This window comes from Pogoniulus pusillus, chromosome 22 (assembly GCF_015220805.1).
Source record: "Pogoniulus pusillus isolate bPogPus1 chromosome 22, bPogPus1.pri, whole genome shotgun sequence".
In the NCBI taxonomy this organism is placed as follows: Eukaryota; Metazoa; Chordata; class Aves; order Piciformes; family Lybiidae; genus Pogoniulus; species Pogoniulus pusillus.
Window position 1 is genome coordinate 13,076,252 of NC_087285.1, and position 24,370 is coordinate 13,100,621.

General features: G+C 44.3%; 2 protein-coding genes across 5 annotated transcripts; both read right to left on the bottom strand.

The window, feature by feature from the left end:
- Nucleotides 1-1,184: 1,184 nt before the first annotated feature.
- Nucleotides 1,185-10,754, bottom strand: SLC26A2 (solute carrier family 26 member 2). Of its 3 annotated transcripts, none has more exons than XM_064161792.1 (3): nucleotides 10,676-10,754; nucleotides 4,516-5,166; nucleotides 1,185-3,798 (listed from the first exon to the last, which is right to left on the bottom strand). In XM_064161792.1, exons 2-3 carry the CDS (start codon nucleotides 5,152-5,154, stop codon nucleotides 2,293-2,295), a joined length of 2,145 nt encoding a protein of 714 aa, XP_064017862.1. In that variant the 5' UTR covers nucleotides 5,155-5,166; nucleotides 10,676-10,754; the 3' UTR covers nucleotides 1,185-2,292. The 3 variants fall into 3 exon arrangements, with proteins under 3 accessions (XP_064017862.1, XP_064017864.1, XP_064017863.1); XM_064161794.1 differs by lacking the exon at nucleotides 10,676-10,754 and adding an exon at nucleotides 10,412-10,572; XM_064161793.1 differs by lacking the exon at nucleotides 10,676-10,754 and adding an exon at nucleotides 9,642-10,003.
- A 5,754-nt stretch (nucleotides 10,755-16,508) lies between these two features.
- On the bottom strand, nucleotides 16,509-24,336 carry LOC135185228 (E3 ubiquitin/ISG15 ligase TRIM25-like). Of its 2 annotated transcripts, XM_064161796.1 has the most exons (10): nucleotides 23,845-24,336; nucleotides 23,527-23,751; nucleotides 20,791-20,886; nucleotides 20,037-20,270; nucleotides 19,893-19,915; nucleotides 18,714-18,850; nucleotides 18,284-18,314; nucleotides 18,019-18,053; nucleotides 17,196-17,279; nucleotides 16,509-16,869 (listed from the first exon to the last, which is right to left on the bottom strand). In XM_064161796.1, the coding sequence occupies exons 1-10, from the start codon at nucleotides 24,157-24,159 to the stop codon at nucleotides 16,811-16,813; spliced, it is 1,239 nt and encodes a 412-aa protein (XP_064017866.1). In that variant the 5' UTR covers nucleotides 24,160-24,336; the 3' UTR covers nucleotides 16,509-16,810. The 2 variants fall into 2 exon arrangements, with proteins under 2 accessions (XP_064017866.1, XP_064017865.1); XM_064161795.1 differs by having other exon boundaries at nucleotides 23,527-24,335.
- Between the last annotated feature and the right edge of the window lie 34 nt (nucleotides 24,337-24,370).

The window sequence follows — 24,370 nt, forward strand, 5'->3', positions numbered from 1 at the left end:
TACTTGCTGCTTTTATACAGCTTAGGCTAATCCACTCCGGGAGCACCAGTTCCGTAATCGTAATTATCCAAACTGCATCAGGGATTCTTAGCTCAGAACAAAAAAGTTCACACAGAAAAGACAAAAGAAAAATTTAAAATAATCTCCCTGTATAAATAAGCCTTAAAGCTCTTGAGTGAAGTGATACATGGCATTTCAGCTTTCACAGAAAGAAGAAATTAGTTCCTGGTCCTAGCTCAGGGGAAAAAAAAAAGGCAAAAAAGAAATCCTAAACTCAAAATATATTGCTATGTAGAAAGCTGTTCATGATTCAGATTGCATTTTATTCCTTTTGTTTTTACTCCTATTTTTGAACAATAAAGAATGGAGAATGTTGTCTGTATACAACACGTTCTCCATTTCAAAAGCTGTGAAGCTGAAATTCAGATTGTGAACTCCTCTGGGAGAAACCACCATTTCTAAGGGTGCACTGTTTGCTATGTGTAGTAAAAATAGTTAAGTCTCAAGTCTGCCTCCATAATTGCATTTTAGTGGTGTAAAATAGATAATCTCTTCCTACCCAATGCTCTCTTCACTGTTCTGCAGAATTTTACATCAAAGTACAAAGTTTTATTTACACTAACATGGTAAAACAAACAATTCATCAAAGAACTTCTCTGGCCCCTCACAATGGCTGTTACTTCTCAGCTTGTTTTTCCGCTTCCCCATTACATGAAATCCAGGACAGAGCATGCATAAAGGGTCTACGGTCAATAAAACCTGCATTCATACATGAAATTGTGTGACATGGACAAATTTGGACAGATATTGGATAATCTGTTTGGTCCTTTTCATGTTGATGCCTGTGCTTGACTGGCTGGCATTTAACACTGCTTGCAAAAGACTGCTTTCTGTTGAAACTTGAGAACCAGAGATTTTCCACATCTAATGTCCACAATTATAAAGAGCTCCTAAACATTAGGAAAACAAATGACCATGAGCATGGATCAGACTTCTAAACAGTCACCTCAGAAGAAAAATCATTCCAGAAAAATTCAAGCTAAAGAGGCAAAATTTCCTGGCATATAATGACCTATGTAGAAATGAGTTAACTATGCCCTCATTGCCTGGCTGCATTAGGCTTTCAAGAGACAAAAACAGCTTCTGGGGGTGACAGGTGGTTAGAAACTATCCATTAAGACCTCTTCATGTACGTTCATAGCTTTTATTTATCTATCGGTCCCAAAGTCAGGGAGGTTACAAAAGTACCAACCAATCACTCCACAGTAGAGACTAGAACAAAGAGCCACATCAGTCATTCCTTAGGAAATGTGGGTATGGTGACATGGAAATGCAATACCAGGACAAGCAATGAGTTGCCACTCATTATTCAGTTGGACAGGGCACTCGGGCTACTTCAAAATCCTGTCCCATCCACAAAGACAGGGCTGCAGTAAGACTCTGTGCTAGTTTGAGACTAGCTGGAATATTTTGGTGAGAAGAATTAGATTATAGGCTGTGAAAAGGAAACAGTGGTGATGTCTACTTCACTCATAGGCTTGCTGAGATGTATAAAAACAAGAACACAAAACATAGATAACACAGTGGCTCTCTGTTGCAGCTGGTGCCTATCTTTTTCTCCCTAACATGCTTTCTGTTAACTAATCCTTCTGCTTTCTAACCCCTCCTGGACGATCCTCCAAGCTCACCTTGCATGCAAGACAAAGTCTGGGATAAAGTAGAGGGGTGAAAAGGAGGTGGAAAGGTGGTTGGGAGCACCTCCTGGGGACTCTGGTTTCTGAGAGAGGTGTTGTGTTTCTGTATTGCTTTTAACTTGTATATTTCTGTATATAGCTGTATATATTATAAATATCTGCTTGTATATTGTGCTAGGCTGAAAATAGAAGGTTTCATTCCTTAATTTCCAGCAGGCTGAGTCTAGTCTGGGTGATTTCCTAACAGTTGGGGGGCAGGTAACATTCAAACCATCACAGACTTCAGTGCTGGTGTTCAAAACTCAGGGGAACTGAGACATGGAAAATTGAAAAGACAAGAAAAATGAGATGAACGACCACATAGAAACTCTTAGATTCACATTATTGGCCAAAATCAGGTTAAGAATTGCCTTCATTCAGTAGCACCTATTGAAAAACTATACTCAGCAGGTAAATTTAAAGCATCAGATCAGATTGCATAGTAACCAGTGTGCTAATAGCAGCACTGCCTCTTCACTTGTGTGCAGACAGATTGCATAGACATACAGACCCAGAGCCATTTTTTTCCCAGGTTTTGTTCCAATTTTCTACCTTCCCACTAGTCCTTAGAAGCATTAGTCCCACGGTGCTCTTGTGCACTCAGTGCAAAGTCCACAGCCTGGTGCACACTGTGAAACAGAAGGTGGTCCTCCCCCTGTTTAAAGAATTCTCCTCGGATCAGGGAACTCCTCACTGAAGGGTTGCACTGGGCTAGCAGCACCTGGACATCTATCTCCCCATAGTCCTTGCAGACTTCTTTGAGCGTGCGTATTCCTGCTGTGTCCAGGAACTGCACTGCACAACAGTCGATCACTATTGTGTGAAACCCCAAAGGTTCAGAGACAAAATCCATGGAGATGTTAGTCTGGTTGCCACCAGAGTCCACCTCTTTCTCTTTAAGCAGTCTTTTTGCTGCCTTTTTCTTTGCTGCCTTCACCCAGGCTGGGTTGACTCCAGTTTGCTTGTACAGGGTGGACTTGAAGCACTCTTTGTTGATGTAGTAGAGGGGTGCTTCGAAACGGAACACCACAATTCCTGGCTTGGTTTGCAAGTTCTTGTAGGCAGACAGAGATTCGTATGTCTCAGACTCTGCCACCCAGCCAAGCAGCGGTGCCTCTGGTCTCTGAGTTCGGAAAATGACGCAGAGCATAGAGAAGCAAACACCAACCAGAAGACCAATCTCAGTACTGATGAATGCTGAGGCTGCCATAGTAACGAGCCAAATTACTGTGTCCACCCTGCTCAAACGCCACATTTTTGGCAGGTCCCTGAACTTGCGGAGGGCTCCTCTGAGGTTCACAATGGTTATGACAGCAAGGACACATTTCTGAAGAGAATAAAACAAAGGTGCAATCACAAGGAGGACTAATAGGATTACCAAACTAGTCACCATGCCAGACATCTGTGTCCTACAGCCTGTGGACTCCTTGACTAGAGTCTTGGCAAGAGCTGCACTTGTTGTGAAGCAATAGAAGAAGGAGGGAATAATGTTGCAGAAGCCAATGGCATACATTTCCTGGTTGGCCTTCACAACATAACCGTGCTTTTTGGCAAACATCTCTGACAAAGAAACAGTGATGGCAAAGCCAATAATAGCTATCGGGATAGCATCCAGAGCCACATTAGGAATCAGGTTCCAGTCTGGAGGGTGGGGTGGCAGAAATCCAGTTGGGATGTGTCCAGCAACGCTTGAGCCGTAAGTCTCTTTCAGCTTCCCAAAGTGAGATGCCAGAGTAGCTGCCACAATCACAACTAATTCAACTGGTATTGGAGCCTTGAGTCTGGATTTAAAATATTCATTAAGCTCTTTGGTTGGGATAAGTACAAGAAGGCACAAGAAGCTGGTGATGAGATCACAGATGTTGGTCTTGTGTATGTTTCTAAAGATATTTATCCACGTGGATATGAGGGAGCCAACGCCACTGCTCCGTGGAATGTCTAGGCCCAGGAGATACTTAGCTTGTGAGGTTAGGATGGTGAAGGAGGCACCTGTGACAAATCCACTTAGCAATGAATCGGAGAGGTACACCGAGACAAAGCCCACTTGAAAGAAACCCATGGCCACCTGGAAGGAATCAACCACACAAACAGATCAGCAGGCAAATTTTTCAGATGTTGTCACTGTGGGGCTGTGGAGGGAGGCAAGATGAAAAAAAAAACCACTATGTACAACCCTGGAGGACAAGACATGGTCTGAGCAGCCTCCAGTGTTCAGCTGCACTGCACTTGAATGAAATGTTTTTTTATCATCTCACTAGTAGCCTTTTCATACAATGTTAATGCTTTGGCTTTGAACGGGCAAAGAGAGAAACTTATACCAGAACAGTGACAACTATAAGGAAACTGGAGATCCTTTTACTGTCCAGATTATTCTTTGATAAGAGAAAAGGTAAATAACTGAAGCCTGGAACTAAAAGCTGATACACCACATTCTGACCCAAGGAAATAGAGGCCTAAGTCGTAAGATGCTTAAAAAAAACAAAAAGCTTTGGACCACAGGAAGGAGAACAAATTGTGAGAGAACAGGCAGTTATGTTCAGGACTTACTGAAGTCCCCAGAGTTGCAGTGCCAAGCAGAAAATACTATTCAAAAAAAAAAGAAAAAAAAAGAGGACACAAAGGAGTTTCATTCAGCACAGTAACTGGACACCTCCCTGTGTACACCTCCCTGGGCTACAGACTGAAAACACAGGCAAGTCCAGCAAGCTGTTCATGCAGGCAATCACCTAAAGAAGAATTAAAACTATTTCCATGGAGTAACTGTTTGTCAGTATTCTCTTACCTGATAAACTCCAGCTATGAAGGTCATGGTGGCTCCCACTGTAATTGCATAGCGGCTTTTATCACAGAGCAGCCTGTGCAATGTCTGATTCGCAGGTGAAACGGTGGTGTTCAGATATGCTGCTGCATCCATGAGCACACCAGGGGCAGCTGGCTCCATGTCATAGCCAGCTCTCTGTATTTCACGATCCACCACTTGACCCACCATTAGGCAAAGCACACCAAAGATGCCAACTGAGATGTGGCGGGAGGTTCCAAATATGAAATAAATAATGCCTGCAAAAAAGGATGTATAAAGGCCATAAATAGGTTCCTGTCCAGCCAAGAGAGAATAGGCAATTGACTGTGGGACTAGTAAGATCCCCACAATCACACCAGACATTATGTCTCCCAGTAGGTACTCTCTTAGTTTGTATTTAGGCAGCCACTGCAAGACAGGAAAGAAACTGAAAACATAATCTTTAATTTTGGTTGGAGTGCAGCTGCAAGTTTTCTTTGCTTGCTTAACTACCAGAGCCTTCATGCTCTTCTTTTCCTCTTGGGGTTCCAAGAATATTCCATGATGGAAACTGGGTTTAGCATCATCTTCTGGCATTTCAGTCACTGAATGGACATGGTTGAATTCTGCCATTGCTGCCATGCCAAGGTCTCCCTAAAAACACAAAGAAGAATCATATGCATTAAACCACAAATGAATGTGCCACATCAATCTTTTTAGTCGAGTGAATAGCGTTTATGAAAAGCAAAGGCTACATGTCTTAGTTCAGCACAGGGAAAGCAATTTCCAAGAAAACTTGGAAAGTCTCCCCATTACATCGCTGTTAAGCATGGGAAGTTTGATGTCCCATACAATAAACCTGCTGCTGGCAGTGTTGTGAAATGGAAAAGAATGCAGCAGCATTGTCCCTCTGAGAAACTTCCTTGATAAAAATAGCTATCTTTGCAGCCACCATGCAAAGACAGATACAGGGTTTATTGCAGTCCAACAGTCACTTCAGTTGCTGAAAATTAACTACAATTAGTGTATTTCTAGCATTGCACAGCTCAGTCGAGATCTCACTTATGCTTTACACTCCTGAAGTGCTAATAACAGCATACTCCTTACATGCTAATTATATCTTCTCTGCACAGTGCAAACATGAAGTAAACTAGTGCTCTCTGCAATGTTTACACCCAAATTAATTATCAGTTTGTTATTGGACCTAGCAGTGTGGAGGATGCCACAAAAGAGTCATCCTCAAAATCTGTTCACTTGATCACCATTTCCGAGGTAGCTGTCAACATTCACTGCTACTATCAGTACAGTGTAAGCCTCTCAAACACACAAACACCTCTTAGACCTCATTCTAGCTGGCTAGAGTACACAACTTTTGTTCTTCCACTCCAGGTCTGAACTTGTCTTACCAAGGTATCCAAAAAGCCATGCGTCAGCCCTATGTAATGGTTTACAAACAGACATGCCTCCAGCCACCTGCTAGCCCAGACAGATGAACTACCTTCACTTCTGCCTTCTAAGGCAATACCAATCCAAGTACCTACAGTCTTAAAACAGTCTAAGTACATGATCCTAACTGTTATAAAAAAAAAAAAAACAAAACCACACAAGAGTAGAAGCAGCTACAATACTTCACACTTAGATGGGCTTCTCTTTCCATATAAAAATATACAGGTTTCTAGAACAGTGTTCCACTTAGAAAGAAATTCAACCTGAGCAAACCGACTCTTCCACCTTACACTGCAACATGCTTCCCCTGAGAGCTACGAGGCTACAGCATGTAGAAGGCTATCTAAAGTCAACACACAGGACAGATGTCAATAGATAGCCTATAGAAAATACCAGAGGTTCACGTTTTATCTTCTGCCCAACGCTGGCACTACCCAAAGGTATTTTTCATTTGCTGCAGACTCAGATCCAGTGAACGTCTCTTTGGTAGCTAAGTTCCTGCATTCTTTCAAGTAATTGAACACAGCTGACTGCCACTGAACTGTGTTTAAAGGGAGTCATGTTTCACACAAAGACCTCCTTGGCTCCAAAACCACGAGTAGTACAATGGCTTCAGCAGGAATGCATTTTCCACATGAGGTAACTTTGCTGTTAGGAGACCCTGACTCATGCTCTCTCACACACTAGGGCAGACGGAACAGCATTCCAGCCTCGTGCTCTGTGTGAGATAATAATACCAACCTCTCAAGCTCCACACCTAACAGGTATTTCTAGAAACACAGCAGTGTTCTCCAGCTCTGCCTTGTTTCACTCTCCTGTACCTCCAACTCTACGACTAATTCTTCTGAACCATGCTTGGGGTCTGCAAGGTGGTCTGCGAACCAGAAAGATTAGCGTAGCTCTAAGCACAAGTGGAGACAACATGTCTCTTCGAGGCTGCTGCTCTGAGCAGAGGAGCTGCATAAGGAAAATCGCACTCAAAAAAAACCCAAAACCAGGAAAGAGCAGGGGTTGTTTGCTTGGAATGGCGGGGTTTTTTTTGCTAGTTAGGTGAGATCTAAGTGGAAAATTCCATACATTGCACCGAAGTCCTGTTTCTGGTATTTATGTTCTTGTTTCAATCCTGGCCCTTACAACTTGGAGAAATGGGTGCTCTGGATGCAAATACGACTCTGCGCAGAATTCTAACACAGATACAGTTGTAGGGCTGGATTTTCAAATGTACTTGTCTCTACATTTGTACCCATTGGATAAGTCAGTCTCCTAGTACAAGAGAAGAGAAAAAACCTCCAGTTTTGCTTACCCTCCTTCTTGAGTATCCCAAACTTCTACCTTACAGCTTTCTTGCCATGCAGAATTATTGTACTACATACCTATATACACCTTGTAATGATGAACTCCTCCTGGCAAAGACCTTCCAATTCAGTACCTTCAGTGTTTTAGAACAACTATAGGCTTAGAAAAGCCACATAAAGAATTAGGATCTTTACAATGATGAAACATGAACAGCAAAAAATGACATACTCAAGATCAGATAGTTGTTGTACTTGGAGGAGAACCTATCCCTACCTCTATCTAATCTCATCCACCTGTACAGTATTGCAAAGTCCTCTCAGGGATTAGCAGGGATAACAATCTGCTGAAGGACAGCACTTAGCACAAAATGCCAATACTACACAATGAGAATGATGTGAACGTAGTATACCAGAGTGTCTGCAGTACTCTGCATAAACACATTCTACACCTGCATTTGCTCAGTTTTACTCATGTCACAAGCAAACTGTTACATATCAAAAAGCTTTTCAAACGAAGCTTAACAAATCAATACTGTGAAGGTGAGGAGGAAAAAAAAAACATCACCCCAGACTATTTTACGTGTAGTGAATCAGTTGTTTGTTTCCTGAGATTTCAGTAATGAAAAGCCATCCTATTCCTGTCCCCTTCATCAAGGGCTTGTACACAGCTCACTCAAACCTGGGAGTTCATTGAGTTTTTTTCTTAACATGCCATGGAACCCAAAACAAACCCCAGAAAACAGTTTGGTTCTGCAGAGTGCTGTAAAACATCTGCAGAGTAGATGGTAGCTCATTTTTCTCAGTCATGTCTAGACAGTAGCAAAGTGTTCTCAGTAAAAAGCTTTTTGGCTACTGAGCTCTGAGCATATACTGGATCTTTGTCTTGACCTGCATGACAGCTTTCTCTACGTGGCATGAAAAGGTCCCTTCATCAGAGAGTCACTGCCTCTTGCAATGTCAGGACACTAAGAATGACACAATTTCCAACACCCATTTCATCCTTTTCTGCCTGAAAGCACCACTTGTATTATTTTACAAGCATTTAGCCCAAGTTTTCCCTAGTAAAACTGGATTCTGTTCTTAAAGAAAATACCCTTTGTTCAGAACACTGAAGGAGATTCAGTAGATTGAACTTGAGAAAGCAGCTACTGCTGTGGTTTTTATTTCGAAAGCTGTTGTTTACATACAACTAATTTATACATCTAGAATTCACTTTTATCAGCTCCTTTTGGCCTAAGGACTTCAGGGGACATCTGATTGTCACAAAGCTTTACAAACAAAAATACAACAGAGAACAGGAAATTTCCAGTACCATACTATTATCATGCAACTGCCACAAAATACAGATATTGGGAGATACTGCATCCTTGAGATCTGATGACTTTTACAGACTATTTCTGGATCCCATCTGAGCCTTTCTCACTGATCTCTTGCCATGGCAGAGGTGAGCTAGCATCTGCCTAGTCTTTGGAGAAACACTACCTGCACCACCAGGCCTTGTTGGCTCAAACTTTATTTCTTTTGTGGAAGGGCAGTGACCTTGACAGGAAGAATATGAGGTTCACTCACCTGCCCAAATAATGTATTACAAACTTAAACTTGCACATGAGCATCTGGGAGTAAAAATTACACCAAAAGTAGTGTTTCTGCAACATTGATCTGTTCCCCAGATAATTTTTCTAAGTTCCATGTGCACAGGTCATCACTGCAAGTCATCACTACACATCCTCTTGTACCCATTTGCTAGCCAGGAGAAGTTGCGTGCACTTAAATGCATGCACCTTAAAACTAGTAACACATAATCTAAGGAGACATGAATAAGTTTTCAAGAGATGTAAAGGAGAAGGAGGTGAATCAGAAATACAAGTTCAATATGAACTGAATCAGAGTTGGGCTACCATCCTCTAGGATTTGGAAAATCTCACCCTAGAAGTATAAAAGAAAAGAATATCACAACATTTAGATAACTTTTATCTTTACTCTTGTTAGACAACAGCCTTTTTCCAAATAATCTCTTAAATGCTGTGGAGCAATAAGGAAATTCTGTATTGCCATGATATCACTGAGCCAGGCACTAGTAAAGCACTGCATGCACCTTAGAAGAAAATTCAGATTTTTGACAAAATTCTTACAATACTCCAACAAAACATTCGAGCTACAAAACTTTATTTCAGCAAGACTCAAAGTCATATGAATACTGAAGTCTTGCTAAGAACCATGAAATGACACACCACATCCACCAGGTTTAAGTAACACACTGGGGGGAGAGGGAGAAGGGCAAAAAAAACCCCACAACCTTCCTTACTATCAACAGAATAATCACCACTCAAGTGGGTAAACGTGCAAAGCCAGATGATAAAACTTCATTCCCGTGAAAAAATGCATTACCTCCTACTTCAAATCTCAGCTCTCAACGAGAAACAGGCCGTCCAACAACATTCACGGAGCCCCCAACCTCTTGGGCGGGGGAGGAGGGTTTCCAGGAAAGTCAGCAGCCCTGCTTGTAGTCAGCCCTTCCACAATAGTCTGCTCACCTCCGAGAAGGCAACTGCACATCGGGTGTGTCGGTTACACTGCCCTGCCCAGGCTGAAGGAGATCTCTCTTCCATCTGATCTGCAGTTGGTGCACAGTTTGCCACGCTCAATTTTCAGGAAGTAGTTTCTGTGTGAGGACACTCCTCCTGCTCTAACCGTTAGCTAGTAGAAGTAGAACACTAAAGAGCTGTGTTCAGGCAGAAAGAGGAAATGAGTGCTGCCTCAAAGGCATTTCCTCCAGCGGTGGCTGCCAGCCTGACCTCGCATCCTGAGGGGAGCAGCCACAGCAGGCTGCGTCTGCACCGCACCGGGCTCAGCGGAGACTCCTCAGGCTCCGAGCGGAAAGCCATGCACAGGGAGGGCTTAAAAAATGGGGATGTGTTGGTTTGGTTTTGTGTGTGCGCGTTGGTTTCTGAGTTGTTTCTTTAACTAAAGTAAGAACTTAGTGCAAGAAGCAACCCACACGCTTCTTACAGTCCTACAATTGTAGCTTTTTGCGGAGATCTTGTGTATTGCTTTGCAAGCCAACCGAAATTCACGCTTCCAGGACTACGAAAAGGAAATGGTAACGCTTCCAGTACAACCTTTTCTCATCCCACCGACCCCAACACCTCTTCCTTCACCTCCAGGCCCTCCGGCGAGCAGTCACCACCTCCCCGCCAGCGAGCACTCTGCTCCGGCGCCACGGCTCTCCTTTGCTTTCATCTTCTTAGCTTGAGGCACCGCTCCACAACCCGAGGACTGTGAGCAGGAGCCGCGGCAGGCCCACACCAAGTCTCCACTGCCGACCACTCCCCCGCACCCCCGGCCCTTGCGCAAGGCCTGAGCCCGCCCGTTTCCCTCGCCGGCCTCCTTCGCCTCACGGAACTGCTAAGGCGCCCACTCACCGCGGGGCCGCTGCCACCGTCGGCTGCGGGCAGACCTAGTGCAAGCGAGACCGACCGAACGGCTCAGCGGCTGCCGCCGGACCGGCTGAAAGCCGCACCCCCGTCTGCCTTCCCGCGGAGGGGCCAGGAGCGGCCGGCAGCTTAGGGGAGGGCAGGGCCTCCCCCGCCGCGCCTCCCCGCAGCCCGCCCGGGAAGGGCAGGACCGGCCCAGCGGCCACGGGGGCGCCGAGGCTAGCCCAGAGCGGCGGGCGAGGCGAGGGCTGCCCTTTACCTGGCCCACAGAGGTACGAGTGCAAGGCCCCCAGTGCCTCTGTCGCCCGCCGCCCCCTCAGCTGTTACTTTCCAGTTAGTCCTGAATCCGAGCGCCTTGAAAATGCCTGGCGCGGGAGTGACTCACTGACGGTGCTCGTCACACTGGGAAAAAACAGGCACCCTGAAAACCACAGGGACTCAAGAACCCACGTTTCTGTTAAGTCACACTTGCACTTTTGAGAGATTAATTATGTGTAGGCAACCTGACACGAAACGACGGTCACAGATCCCATAGCGGTTTCTGACAAAGACAAAGCCCTTTGGATTGTCTCATTGTCTGCTCCTTCTTTGCCCTGTCAGTGAAACCCTGTGCTTGGGTAATTGAGAGCGTTCAGGCTGAAATCCTTCTGTGGTGCTTGCTCCCGTGTCTGGGAAGTACTTCCCGCTGGAAGGACAGAAGATCTTGGATAATGTTAGCATTGAAAAATACAAGGGGGGTGACCAGTTTGGGGGCTTTGGTGGATTTGTGTTTGTTTGGTGGTTGGGGTTTTTTAAAAGTTAACATCTGGACTGGAGGTTCAAGGTTGTAGAGGCCCTAGCTGGCCTCATCTGCTTTTTCTTCACCCTTTGCACAGCATAGGAGACCTTCTCTGAAACTGAACATTGCCTAATATTTACATTTCAGGTGGAACACTGAGCTGCCTAAAAAATCCCATCGATACATGTGCAGAGAAAGCGAGACCAACCTCAAGCCTGCAAAATCCACGCTCATGTCTTCTGGCGTTAGGCAAATGCTATAAATCTTGCTGCAGGAATACAGAGTATATCTCATAGTAAACATTTACTCTCTCCAGAAGTGTTTAACTAGCTGTCACAGTAAGAACAGGCAAGTTGCAAAGGAAATCAGAGAGATCCCTCCTTCTTCCCTAGCTACACACTGTCAAAAAAGCACCAGCAGCTCTCACTTCCCAAGCCTCCTAGGGACTTTTTTTCTGCATTCAGCCTGTATCTGGAGCTAAACTACAGCAGTTGCACTGTCACCCAATGACCCCTCAGTAGAGGAGGAAGACTGGGTAAGGATAGGAGACCTAGGAGCTGAAACAAAAACAGATTTAATGAAACAGTTAAACTAATACCATATAAAGGACAGAAAGCTGTACAGAGCCCCATGTGTGCATGGCAGCCACAATGAACAGGAAAGCAGTCCTCAGGGGCAGAATGGTAACCGAGCTCTTCCAGGAACAGGAAGAAGCCCCAGGCAGAAAAAAAAACAAGACATTCCACTCTTAGCAAACTTCCCCCTTTATAACGAGCATGACTTTTATGGTCTGGAATACACCTGTAGCTGACTCAGATCAGCTGCCCTGGCTGACTCCAAGCTGCTAACAGCCTGCAGACCATGGCTGCCCTAGGAGTCTATCCCAGCAAATCCAGGAGAGAGATTTCCACAGAAGTTTTGAGTCTAAAGTATATGGTGACTCTGAGACTACTAGAGCAGATCCTTGTGAGGAGTAACATCTATGACAAAAGCATTTAGAGGAGCCTTTTGTGTAAGGACTCTGCAGAAGCTTAGTAAGAAACAACAAAACCAAGCAATGTGCATTTGAGTATTTTCACTGCTGTTCTAGAGGAACGATTTGGATCATCAAATGGCAGCATGTCTTCATGGAAGAAACAGGAAATATATGTTCTTAGAGCACAAATAGAGAATGTGATATGAAAAAAATATCCCAAGCATTATTTTTTTCTGAGTCACTGCTATCATTAGGGTTGGGAATTTTTTTACTGTACACTGATTTTCTAAAAAGCAGGGGGAAAATCCAAGTAAATATTTAAGATTTATAATTCCTTTATCTTTCAAGTGATTTCCTCTTCTTGAGGTATATTAAATTTTATGGTGATTGTATTTCTGTGCTAAGAGAACCTTTGGTCTTGGAGAAATGTACCTCACACTCTAGGGTCTCCTGCCAAGGAACGGTGAGCTAGGACTTGCTGACACAAATGCTATCTGCCCATCCCACTCAATATGCCTGTCAAACTTGCTTCCTCTGGTTCTCCACATTGTCCCATCATCTTTATATTATAAAATCTCCAGAAATCAGGTTCTCAGATGACAAAATAATCTTGAAAAGCACTCAATTCTGTTCCACTGGGCACATATTCCTAGGCAGCTCTACATACCACAGCCAAGGAATCCCTCCCTACCTTACCTCTCGTGTGCAGCTCTCAAGACAGTCCTGCTGTGCCCTAGTTCCCCCAGCAAAGAACTCTACAGGCTGCATGGGATGGTCTTATCATCCCTCTCTGCCCTATCAATAAAACTATTCTGCTGCAGCTCTCCCTTGTTCTTCTTAGTCCTGTCTAGGCTTCCAGCTCTCCTTTATCACTCAGCAGGTAAGAACACTCTGATTTCCCCCAGCTCTTGGGTGGTTTATGCCACCTGGCTCCCAGCCTTGTGTAAGGAGCCACCTGCTTTCAGTACTGTCCTCCCTGCCTGCTGCCCCAGTCCCACCAGCTGTAGGGCTTTGTGGTAGGACATGTGAGCTGTGGTAAAAGCAGCTAAACCTGTGTTTTCTCTACTTGTGTTTCCTTCCTTGCACAACTTGTCCACCAAGATTCAGACCTGCATTTCAAAATGTTGCATGAAGTTTGGAAACGGTAGGACTGCTTTGCTTTCTGCTGAAAATGTGAGATCTATATGCACATTGGAGCCCCTACAAACCTACCTCCCCATGTGAGCAGCTTGTCTGGTCACCCAGGCAAGCATGAAGTCAAGATGTTAAGCTGTTCTAAACTTCTCAAACTTAAGACTTTGTGAGGAGTCATCAGGGACCTTCCTGAAGTGTCCAGTGTGCAAAGTCAAAGAAATACCACTGGAGTTTAAGATCCCTAGCGTCAGACACGTAAGGGTCTAGATACGGCATGCCTGAGTTAGAACAGTCATCAGTCTGAATACCAGAGAGAAACCTACCTTAGCTTTTGAAATCCATTTTATTTATATATGTGGTTATAGATTCAGCCACATCATGCAACACTTGGCAAAAGTAATAAAAGAGCCTTAAATCAGCTATTTCACTTTACTCCCCTCTGAAGGTTTCCCTCAAGGATGAGACAAATGCCACGTAAAAATGAAGTTGGTGGAGGGAAGAGAGCATAATAAATAATTAAAGATAGTATGAGTCAGAGTCCTGAGGTTATTAAAATACTTAAGCCATAAAGATACCAAAGAAAAATAAGCTTTAACCATATCTCAGGATTGTTCATCTCACAGTTATACTCTAGACAAAAGTGTTCTAATTGCTACACTCTCTCTGTGTGCCATGGTCCGATATTTTCTCATAGAGTCAAAAAATAATTAGATGCTACAATTTCCAGAGTGATGGTACAGGTTAGAAGGCTTAGTTAAATAACTGAACTCCAGTTGATTTTTTTTTACATTGCTTTCATCTAGTCTTTCACCTCTCTCACGGCTTCCTCATGGATAGCACAGGGATATTAAAAACACAAGTCTCAAATTCAGCAGAGCCTGTCTTTGCCAATAGTATAGCAGGCAAACGTACAGGGAAAATAGACTGTACCATCAGCTTAGTATCTAACTCAGAAAATCTACCTTCCTAGGCATTAACTTTCATCCAAAAGCTTTGTGAGCCTGCAGCAGCATTAAAAATGGTTGGTTTTTTTTTTCCAATCTCCTTGAAATGAAACCCTTTTCTTTTGCCATATAGCAGCAATTATAAAGTCCTTATCTCCTGACTCACATTAGTTTTGCCCTCCAATAGAGTCACCTCCATTTTGATAAGTGCTTATGTCGGCCCCAAATTCAAATCCAATAAGCCTAACAGTGAAAAGCTACACACATTTTGCCCTCCACATTAGCTGCTAGGCAAGTTTCCTCCAAGCAATTATTGTCTTTGTTTCAGTCAATAAGCCTCGCTGTTCCTGGGGTTCATTTATGCCAAGTATTTCAGTCTTAGTGTGATACCAGTGTCCTGGAAAGCTAATAGATGTCCTGGCTTGCCCCACACTTCTGCTGATGGAGGAAGCAAGGGCAGAAGGAAAACAAAGGCTTGGGCCATTATGTCCCCTCCCAAAGAGATAAACAGGTACCCACAGGCATTTAGGTGCCTTGCCCAAATAAGGGTGAGCAAGCCCTAGTTTCACCTAACACGGTCAGTTTTGCAAATGCCATTTTGACTGGTGAATCTCTGTGGCCAAAAGAGCCATGACACTCGGGCAAGGAGTATAAATTGAGCTAAATTGCAAGCAGTTGTGCTGCTTATGCCTTGCTGCCTCTGCCTCCTGCTTCAGACCAGCTTAGCCCTGATGTTTTATGCTTGAACTACCTGGAAGCTTAAGCACCTCAGGTTTCTCAGGAGAAGGCATTTAAGTGCCTCACAACATGGCAAGAAGTGCCACCGACATCATACACTCTGCACATCTGCAAGAGATGCTGCCTGCACCTCTGCAAACCTCTGTGCCAAGAGGTACCAGGATCAGGTAAAGATCATCTGCCTCTTTCCCAGCACCCTAGGAAGATCTAGAAGCCTCTCAATGGCCAAGCAGTTCCAACACTGCCAGAAAGGAGCCAGGGACTATTCTGAAATTTCTACTGTGCTGCAGTGAGTAGAATCAACCTAGGGCTCCAGACTGCCTATCTGTGAGGCAAAGCCATTTGGTGGCTGAACTTTTCCAGTTTTGTGATTCTCCTAAATAAATGAATTGCCTATAAGCATTCTTAGGAAGATTTACCCCACCAAATTCAAACCCAAACTTAACCAATTTGTATATAGTTGTGGGTGAGGCTTTCCAGAAATAAAATTAACGACATATTTTATTCCTGCCTTGTTAATTGCCCCAACTAAAGGAAGCAGGTAACCTGTGATCAGGTGCTGCAAAGGCAAAGCTACAACAGCCTAGTGAGGGCTGTAGAACAATTCCTTAGAGCACAAACAGACACAAACCCTGCAGAGTTTATTTTTTTAATGCCTGCAAGGAGGTCAACTATCACAAGAGAGCTGTATTCATAAAGCCTAATTTACACAGGAGCACCCAGAACTCTAGCCTTTATTTCTTAAAAATGTTTCTGTTGGCAACACTGGCACACAGCAGAGTATTTTAATGATTTGAAGAAGGAACAGCCAGATTGCAAACGTTCATGCTGGATCTGAACCACAGCTAGGCACAAACTATTTAACAGAAGAAAGAGTTAGCCCAGTTCCCTGTCAGTGCCCATGAAATCCCTTTGTGGAGTTGGTATGTGGAATAATGACTACAGCTGTAAGGCTCAGCACATACCTGATCAGAATAGAACACCTGTAACACATGGAAATGGGCCTGTAAAGCACCACATCCACTGCTGACCATGGTTATTTTCCAGGGCTCTTTTAGTGCTCTGTAGGCCAAAATGGGCCTTCAACACTGAGTAAGCTGGTCTCATACAAAGATATTTAATTCTCTACTGCAAAGCTCACTAGTGTTAAATGTGATAAGCCAAAATCTGCAGCATGGTGTTAAAGAGCTTTCTACTGTAGCTGCCCCCAATGTTCTTAATTCCTGGTGATGCTACAAAAATCAGCCAGCCTTATCCCTAACTGTAGCCATTTATTTCATTACACAGCCACATAATTACACTATAGTCACTACAGTTAATAGTACACACATATCATCAATATATACTTCATGGTTTGGAAGCCAGCTGCAGTTGGAGACTTTATGTTCATGTTAACTCCTAGCATTCTTTTCCAATTCTGTAGCATTTGCAGATTTACTTTTAATAGCAGGTATACAGGAGAGGCTGTCAAGGCACAGTACCATTATTAGAAGACATTACGGACAATATTTAACTTTTTCTTTCCATGCTCCTTTTTTCATCTCTCCTTACTTCTATCTCCATTGAGATGAGAATAGACCTGTGCCAAAGGATCCACTCTGTTGGCCTAGTCCTGTAGGAATATACAAAATGCAAAAAATTCACTTTCTGTAATGTTTTCTTGCTATGCTAATGCATATTTGACAAGTTGTTTCCAGTACAGCTTTGCACTGCCTCTGAAAAAAAAAAAATCTCCCTCCCCTGTTTAAAGTAACTGCTTGGTCCCATACAGAAAACAAATATTAATGTATCTGTAGAAGATGAAGTTCACAAGACAAATAAATGGCCATGCAGACTGATATAAAAATATACCTCTAGATTCGAGGCTGGCATTATAGTAAATGAAGCAACTGTATGTTAAGCTGCACTAGGTAATTAAAACTCAGTTTAATCACTTACCTGTACTAAATGCACTTGGACAAATCTGTGGCCCCGCACTGCTTGCAAAGTAAAAACCACTTGCTGATTGTCTTGGATTTATGTCTGGTAGAACAAAAATATTTGCATTTAGGGCAAGACTACCCTGTCCTCAACCCCCAATGAAATGCTCTTCTCAAACAGATTCCTTCCAAATTCAAATTTTACCACCAGCCTGTCTCCCTAAGAAATGCTTGTCAGAAGAGAGTATTTTTCTTCTCCAAAAGCTAAAATGTGGTGAATAATGATTTTATTCTGAATATATGAACTAAGGAAAATCTGCTGGCAAACCAAGCTTTAGTTGCAACAACTAAAAAAGTATTTAAAAATATCTTAACTTCTACAGAAGTTTTCTTTGAAAATGTTTGTAGAAAAAGTGCACCCCTATACCCAGCAGAAATGTATTTGAGCATTGGACTACTGCTATCTGAAGAGAAACTGCTTACAGATTTAGTTATCTACTTCAGCGTTTAGATTTCTCTGGGAATCCTTTCTTCCTGGCTCTAGCTCAGCTGGTGGATACCTCTCCACAGTCTTTCCTCAGTGCAGGCTCAGACTTTGAACACTGAGCAAACCCAATCTCCCCTTTGACCTGAAGGTAAATGAGTTCTCTAGCAAGTTCCCAGAGAGTTCTGCCAATGCAGATTTTGAGAACTGTGCTCTGAGGGTGCACTCCTGCTGGTCTCATTTCTGCCAAGGAGATGCATGCAACAAAATGCTGTTCACAATTTTAGGTGAGGTATTTTCTCCATAAAAGAGTCACAGCCTCTGTCCTGATGAACAAATACTGGTTTTGCACACTTACGTATTGAAGGCTTACTGGGATTTGAAGCCGCCTTGCTGTAAAGAAACAGTGTTGAATGTTAAGTGCTTTATAAAACACCAATCACACCATGTTCATAATGAAATAAGAGACAGGAATAAATCTAACCCCCCTCTTTTAAGATAAAGGACAGCTGCTTGGCTTTTCTGGAGACCAAAGCAGAGAACTGCAGGACACACAGTCCCTAAGTGACCAACCACTGGAGAACTCTGCAGGGAACACTTTACTCACAAAGAAAAGGACTTACCTGTTCTGATGAATTTGGTTGTCAAGTTCCCCTGATAAAAATAGAGAAGAATGTTTTACAAAGATGGCAATGCATTTGGGTTTGCCACTGGATTGTGAGATCAGAGGGATAAACTAGGTGAAGATGTGAGTGAGCAAGCAGAGAATGTTTCTTGAAATTATGATTGATTGAGCTGCCAGAGACTTGGGAGGTAGGTGGAAGCAGAAAACCACATTAGAGAAGCTGGCCTTATGATGGTTAGGAGCAGATTGCTCCTTTGTTATCCTTGGAAAAACTCCTTCTGCCCTCTTCACCCTCTCCAACACCCCAAGATCCCATCTGAATTCTCATCAGCCCCTCAGCCATCAGCCTGTCTCGCTGAATGCCACAGCTTGCTGTGTTCTGCTCATATCAGTGGTGCACAGCCAGTGGCTCAGGGCACATCACTCACGTTGCAGTTGTTGCATGAGTACATCCAGGCGACTCAAGAAGTCCTGTGCTACATGTCGGTAGCTGTCGATCCTGGCCTGATCCATCTGCACCACTGCCGCGCTTATCGTGCTGACACTGAAATCCTGGCCACTGGTCCTAATGCACAGGCAGTCATTTCACCAGGGAAAGCCATTCAGCATTAGAAAGCTAACAAAGTCCTTTGTTAGGAAGCACTCTACAAAGAGAGGAGTGCTTTGGCAACATGAAGTATAAGGTGGACAGCTCTCTGATAAGTTTAAGTGAGTTGCAATTGTTATGTATTGTTATTTGGCAAAGTCTTCTGCTTATCAAACCTGGATGGGAACTATAAAATGCTGAAAACGAGAGGGGAAGCATTTTGCTAATACCTTTCAGTAAACAGTCGTTTGACCCACTGCAGGCAAGCTCTTACTGTTCTAGCACAAGCACTGTTGTTACAGAAAGTGCCAAATGTATTAAATAGTGTCCAAGCTCCTGGAAAATTACTTTGATCCCACAGGCTTGGTTTTGACTTGTGACACAAGTGTGAGTAATGGACTGTGCTGTTGCCAGCACAGCCCCTAGATACACAGAGAGTCAAAGGTATCCTTACAATCCAAGTTCAAACTCAGCTTTAATTTGTATGAGTTACAGAGATGACATCTTAAAATCCAGCTACACACTGAGGTATCCCTTCATGCAGCTGGGCAGTTTAGTGCTGCAGCAAAATCTCTTGTGGATGCATAACTTAATGTTGGTGTGGCTTTGCAGCTGACACCCAGGTGTCCCATTAGGAAGTGGTAAGTTATAAATTAAACATACCACACGCAAGAGAAAGGATAAGAAGTCTGTTTAGCTACTAAGCTTGTTCACAAGCAGAAGCAAAAAATAGTGGGAAATAAGCCAGTTAACTCCGCAGCCCAAGGCTGTTCATTGGCACTTAGCTGCAAGAGTGTCAACAACATGCATCTAAGAGGGTGTCGCTGTAAACTGAACCAGGTAAAGTCTTATCAGAGATGAAGCCTTTCTGGTTAAAATTGCCAGCAATTTTAACTGGAATCCAGCAAGCACATAGCTGCCAAGGAAACTGAAAGAGTGTTGGGACAGAGGTGCACAAGCAGAGGATTTTGATCTCAGTTAGCACTACCATATTTTTTCAAAGCACAAAATTGCAACATACCTGTCCTTCACCAGTTTAAATTCCTACAAACAGGTTTGGAAGAAGGAAAAAAGAAGAGAAAAAATTGTTAGTGTGATTCTCAGGAAGGGCAGCTGGACCAGAAATAGCCATATTGGCAAAGAAAAACAGACTACTGCTGCTTACTTTAAAGAAGCGGAAAACATCTTGTTGCTCTCTCATCTGCTGCAAAGACTGAAGATGCTGCACAGCCTCATTTCTCCTTTTTTTCATTTTCTCCTTCACTTCAGAAATTGTTGCCAGTTGTTTTTCCTCACTGGATTTAATGTCACACACAATTTTCACCATTTTCTCAGAAATCTGTCTCTTCATCTCGTCAAACAGCTTTGCCAGCTGGGAAGTCACCAATTCTGTATTGGTCTAAAGGAACAGGTTTGACAGGGACAGAGTGGCTCAGGAACTCAACACTTCACCTTAGTATCTCTTTTTATTGATTAGGACTCTAGCCTTCTCACTGGCTTTAGAAGGAAGCAGACAAGAAGCATTTGCTTACAATATCTGATCAAACAGAAGGTTATAAAAATTAGTCCTGATAGACTAACAAAATCATCTGGCAACATAAGAACTATGTCTGTTCACAATGAAAATCCCTCTTGTAGACTCAGATTTTAAAATTTTCTTTAATGGATAGAAAAGTTTCAAAACACATAATGATATGTACAGTCTCCAGTCTGGCAGTCCTGTATCCTTGCCTGTGCAACAATAGGTGGCTCCTGTGGAGCTATGCTAGGGAGGCTCGGAGAAAGTGTGGCTTCTGGCAGTTTCTTACACCAGTGTTTTCCCTACTTTGGGATGTATCTTTCTCCCTATTCCTCTACTTCTAAGAGTATAGTTGCCATTGTGAAAGATTCTCTGAATTAGTGATGCTCTGGGTACCAACCTTGACCTGCTGCTCGCTTTTCTGAAGTCCTTCTAGTGCAGTAGCTAATTTTTTTTCGCATTCCTGTAGCCATGTCACCTTGTTCGAGAGTTCATCCTAGCAGAATGAGAGATAGCCTTGAATTTTACAGCAAGGAAGCAGCACAGGTAGCTTTAAAAAGTCAGACTAGCAGTTTGTGGAGCTGGTGAAATGGTGCGAGCAAGCTCTACACGCATGGTTTCACCACTAAGTCCTACAGTAAACTGTTCCACCTCATAGATATAGGGCATAACAAAAACTGGTGTGATCTTGAAAGCTTTGAAGGTAACATTCAACATTTACATACATGTGACTATGTACGAGGTAGGTTAATAAACAGCCTTCCTTTTGAAGCAGTGATTTTCATTTTAAATGAATAAATCTCACTTTATCCATTAAAGCTTTGTTCCTGCCAGAATCTTCACATTTGCCTAACGTGATCCAAATTCTTTGTTTTCACCTCTGTCAGTATCTGTGGGCTCCAAGAATGAAGTAATAAGCAACTCTCTTTTCTGAAGATCAGCAAAACAGCAGTACTTCCTCACACAGCTGTTTACTTTAACACCATGATCATTGAGTATTGCTGTACTGCACAATAACACAATTCAGAGAATCATATAGTCAACCAGGTTGGAAGAGACATCCAAGGTCATCCACTCCAACCTAGCACCCAGCCCTAGCCAATGAACTAGACCATGGCACTAAGTGCCTCATCCACGCTTTGCTTGAACACCTCCAGGGACAGCAACTCCACCACCTCCCTGGGTAGCCCATTCCAATGCCAATCATTCTCTGGCAACAACTTCCTTCTAACATCCAGCCTAGATCCCCCCCGGCACAACTTGAGACCCTGTCCCCTTGTTTTATTTCTAGTTGCCTGGGAGAAGAGACCGACCCCACCTGGCTGCAACCTCCCTTCAGGTAGTTGCAGACAGCAATGAGGTCACCTCTGAGCCTCATTCTTTGGAGATTAGACACTTCCTGAATGGTTCTGGCTGCTCAATGCTTTCACACCTTGAGCACCCATGAATGGCCACAGCAGATGCAGCTGCCACATTCCCATTTATTTATTTAAAATGTCAGAAAGCTTAGGTTTTCCATGAGATATTTCTTACAGCTGGAGAGCTTTATTTTTTAAAATTCTTAAAAGACAAATAATCAAGTTTACTGAGGTCCCTTGCACCAAAATGCTTTTCTAATTCCTCCTGAAGAGCTGCTCTCCTGATTTTCCTGGCTGTCCTGGGGAGTTTAAAAAACCCAAAACAAACAAAATCAAAAAGCAGCCAAATCAATATGAGTGTGCACCTGTGAACTCAGCTTATCCATAGAGATGACTTCCCTATAGACAGGGCAGTGTTGCTCCTTTACCAGCTCCAGAGAGGTCCTACACCACCCATTTCCATTTGGCAGCCCTGAGTTTATGTAACTTGGGGGATAAGGTAATTTTGTGATAGGTGTAACTCCAAAGGACGCTTCCTGCTAATTCCCAAGGAGGCTGGGACTTGTCCTGAGGTCCGGAGTGCGAGAAAGAAGGCTACGATTCGTGTTGAGATAGGTAAATGTACAGGGGGAGCAGATGGCGGGATGTGCCACATCCAATCGGTTTCTGTTGCTAGTCGCCAAGAGTGTAAGCAACCAAGGGAGCATGAGCACTACCTGGGGCTTACTCAGGGGACAGGAGAGGAAGGCATCTGCCATCATTCCGTCAACCACTGAAAAGGGGGGCAGGAAGACCCTGTGAGTTACACCACGCAGGCACATAAATGCCCTGCCTCTTCCAAGAGCTGTTTTGCATAGTTCCAACAATTGTAATGCATAATTCATAGAACTCATTGCTTACGTATCACTTAAGTTATATAAAAGGTCAAGTGTAACCACTTGTTGTCATGCAGGTTGGTGGGCACAGCTCCCCTCACATCCAGCGCTGTTTGCCTATTATCTCACAAATTAAAACTTGGACCTCTTTTTTGCACGTTGGCGTGGATGGCTCATTAATAGCAAACTGGCTTATTAATAACAGGAGCAAGCCAGGTGCTTCCTGCCAGAGTGCTGGGACACCTGCGGGTTTCTGCAGGGCGTTTTGCCTGGCCTGCACATGGAGCCCAGGAATTTAAAATGCAAGGCAGTTAGTAAGCATAGCAAATGCACTTCACCCCCTCCCTCTCAGCGGACCTGAGGCATTTCAGGAGCAGCAAAAGGCCACTGGGCTGCTGGCCTAAGGGCAGAAGTACGAGGGAGACAGAGGGAAGGGCCTCGAGTTGGAAAACCTGTTTCCAACCCAAAGTTCAGCAGGGTGGAGCCCTGAGGCACTGCGGAGAAAGAGGCTTCCTAATCCGTGCAGGAATACTTCATCCCAGCCAGGAATGCCAGCGGCAGTTTGCAGTTGCCTGGAGCTGCGCAGGACAGGCATGGAACCTGCGCCTGCCTCTCAGACACAGTCACGTCAACACACCCTTGTCCTGGCCAGCCCTAAATCCCTTTCTCCGCTCTTCTCCCTCTGCCTAGTCTGCCAGGCTGCTTTCACAACACGAGGGAGGAAATGAAAACACTTCTCAGCACGACGCACCAGGCTCCCCCGGGGTGGACACGAAATACCTCAAGCTGCTGCCTGCCCTCACCCCACCACCCCCCTTTCCCCAGTGAAAGCCTTACTGCCCCTCCCGTGGCTTCCCCTGCTTCTTTCGGGTCAGGAGCTGTGGTTTGAGCAGAGCCCCTTACCAGCTGCTGTCCGTGTGCCTCCTTCACGGTGATGATGTTGTGGCCCTTGTGTTTTCCCGCAATGGAGCACAGCACGCAGATGTACAGTCCGTCGTCCTGGCAGTAGCACTCCAGCAGCTTGCCGTGCTCCTGGCACCTCCTCTCATCTGCCATACTGCCTGTGCCCACCTCCACCAGTATGTGGTCCTGCTGGGAAGCCTTGGCATTGTGTTTGTTCAAATGGGCCTGGCACAAAGACACATCACACATCAGGCAGGTTTTCACCGCTGTCTGGGACTCGTCCAGGCAGAAGTCACAGGGAATCGTTGCCTTCTTCACCTCTTTAGAGCCATCCTCCTGTTGTCCTTTGGAATTGGTAGCCAGAAATGTCTCCACAATGCTGCACAGCTGATAATTCTTTTGCAGCTCCAAGATGGGCCCCAGCTGGATCTTGCACATAGGGCAGGAATAAGGAGCCCCAGACTGCTGCTGAGTATTGAGTACCTTCTGGATGCACTGCTTGCAGAAGCTGTGCCCGCAGCTCAGAATTACTGGGCTCTTATAGAGACACATGCAGATGGGACAGCTGAGCTCATTCTCCAGGCTGGCACTCCTTCCAGGCTCTCCACTACCTTCTGCCATGACTGTAGACATGGCGCCAGAGCCGGGCTGCGAGAAACGAAACTGAAAGGACGCCCTCCGCCTTGGGCGCTGGTCCGGCCGCGGAGACCAGCCCCAGTGCTGGCAAAACCACACCGAGGAAGGGAATCGCGACGAAAAGGACCGATAAGACGCTGCTTCGGGCGCTTTTTGAAGGCAGAGACGACGGCTCCTGCTCTAAAGGACCCACAGCTGCGGGCGGGTC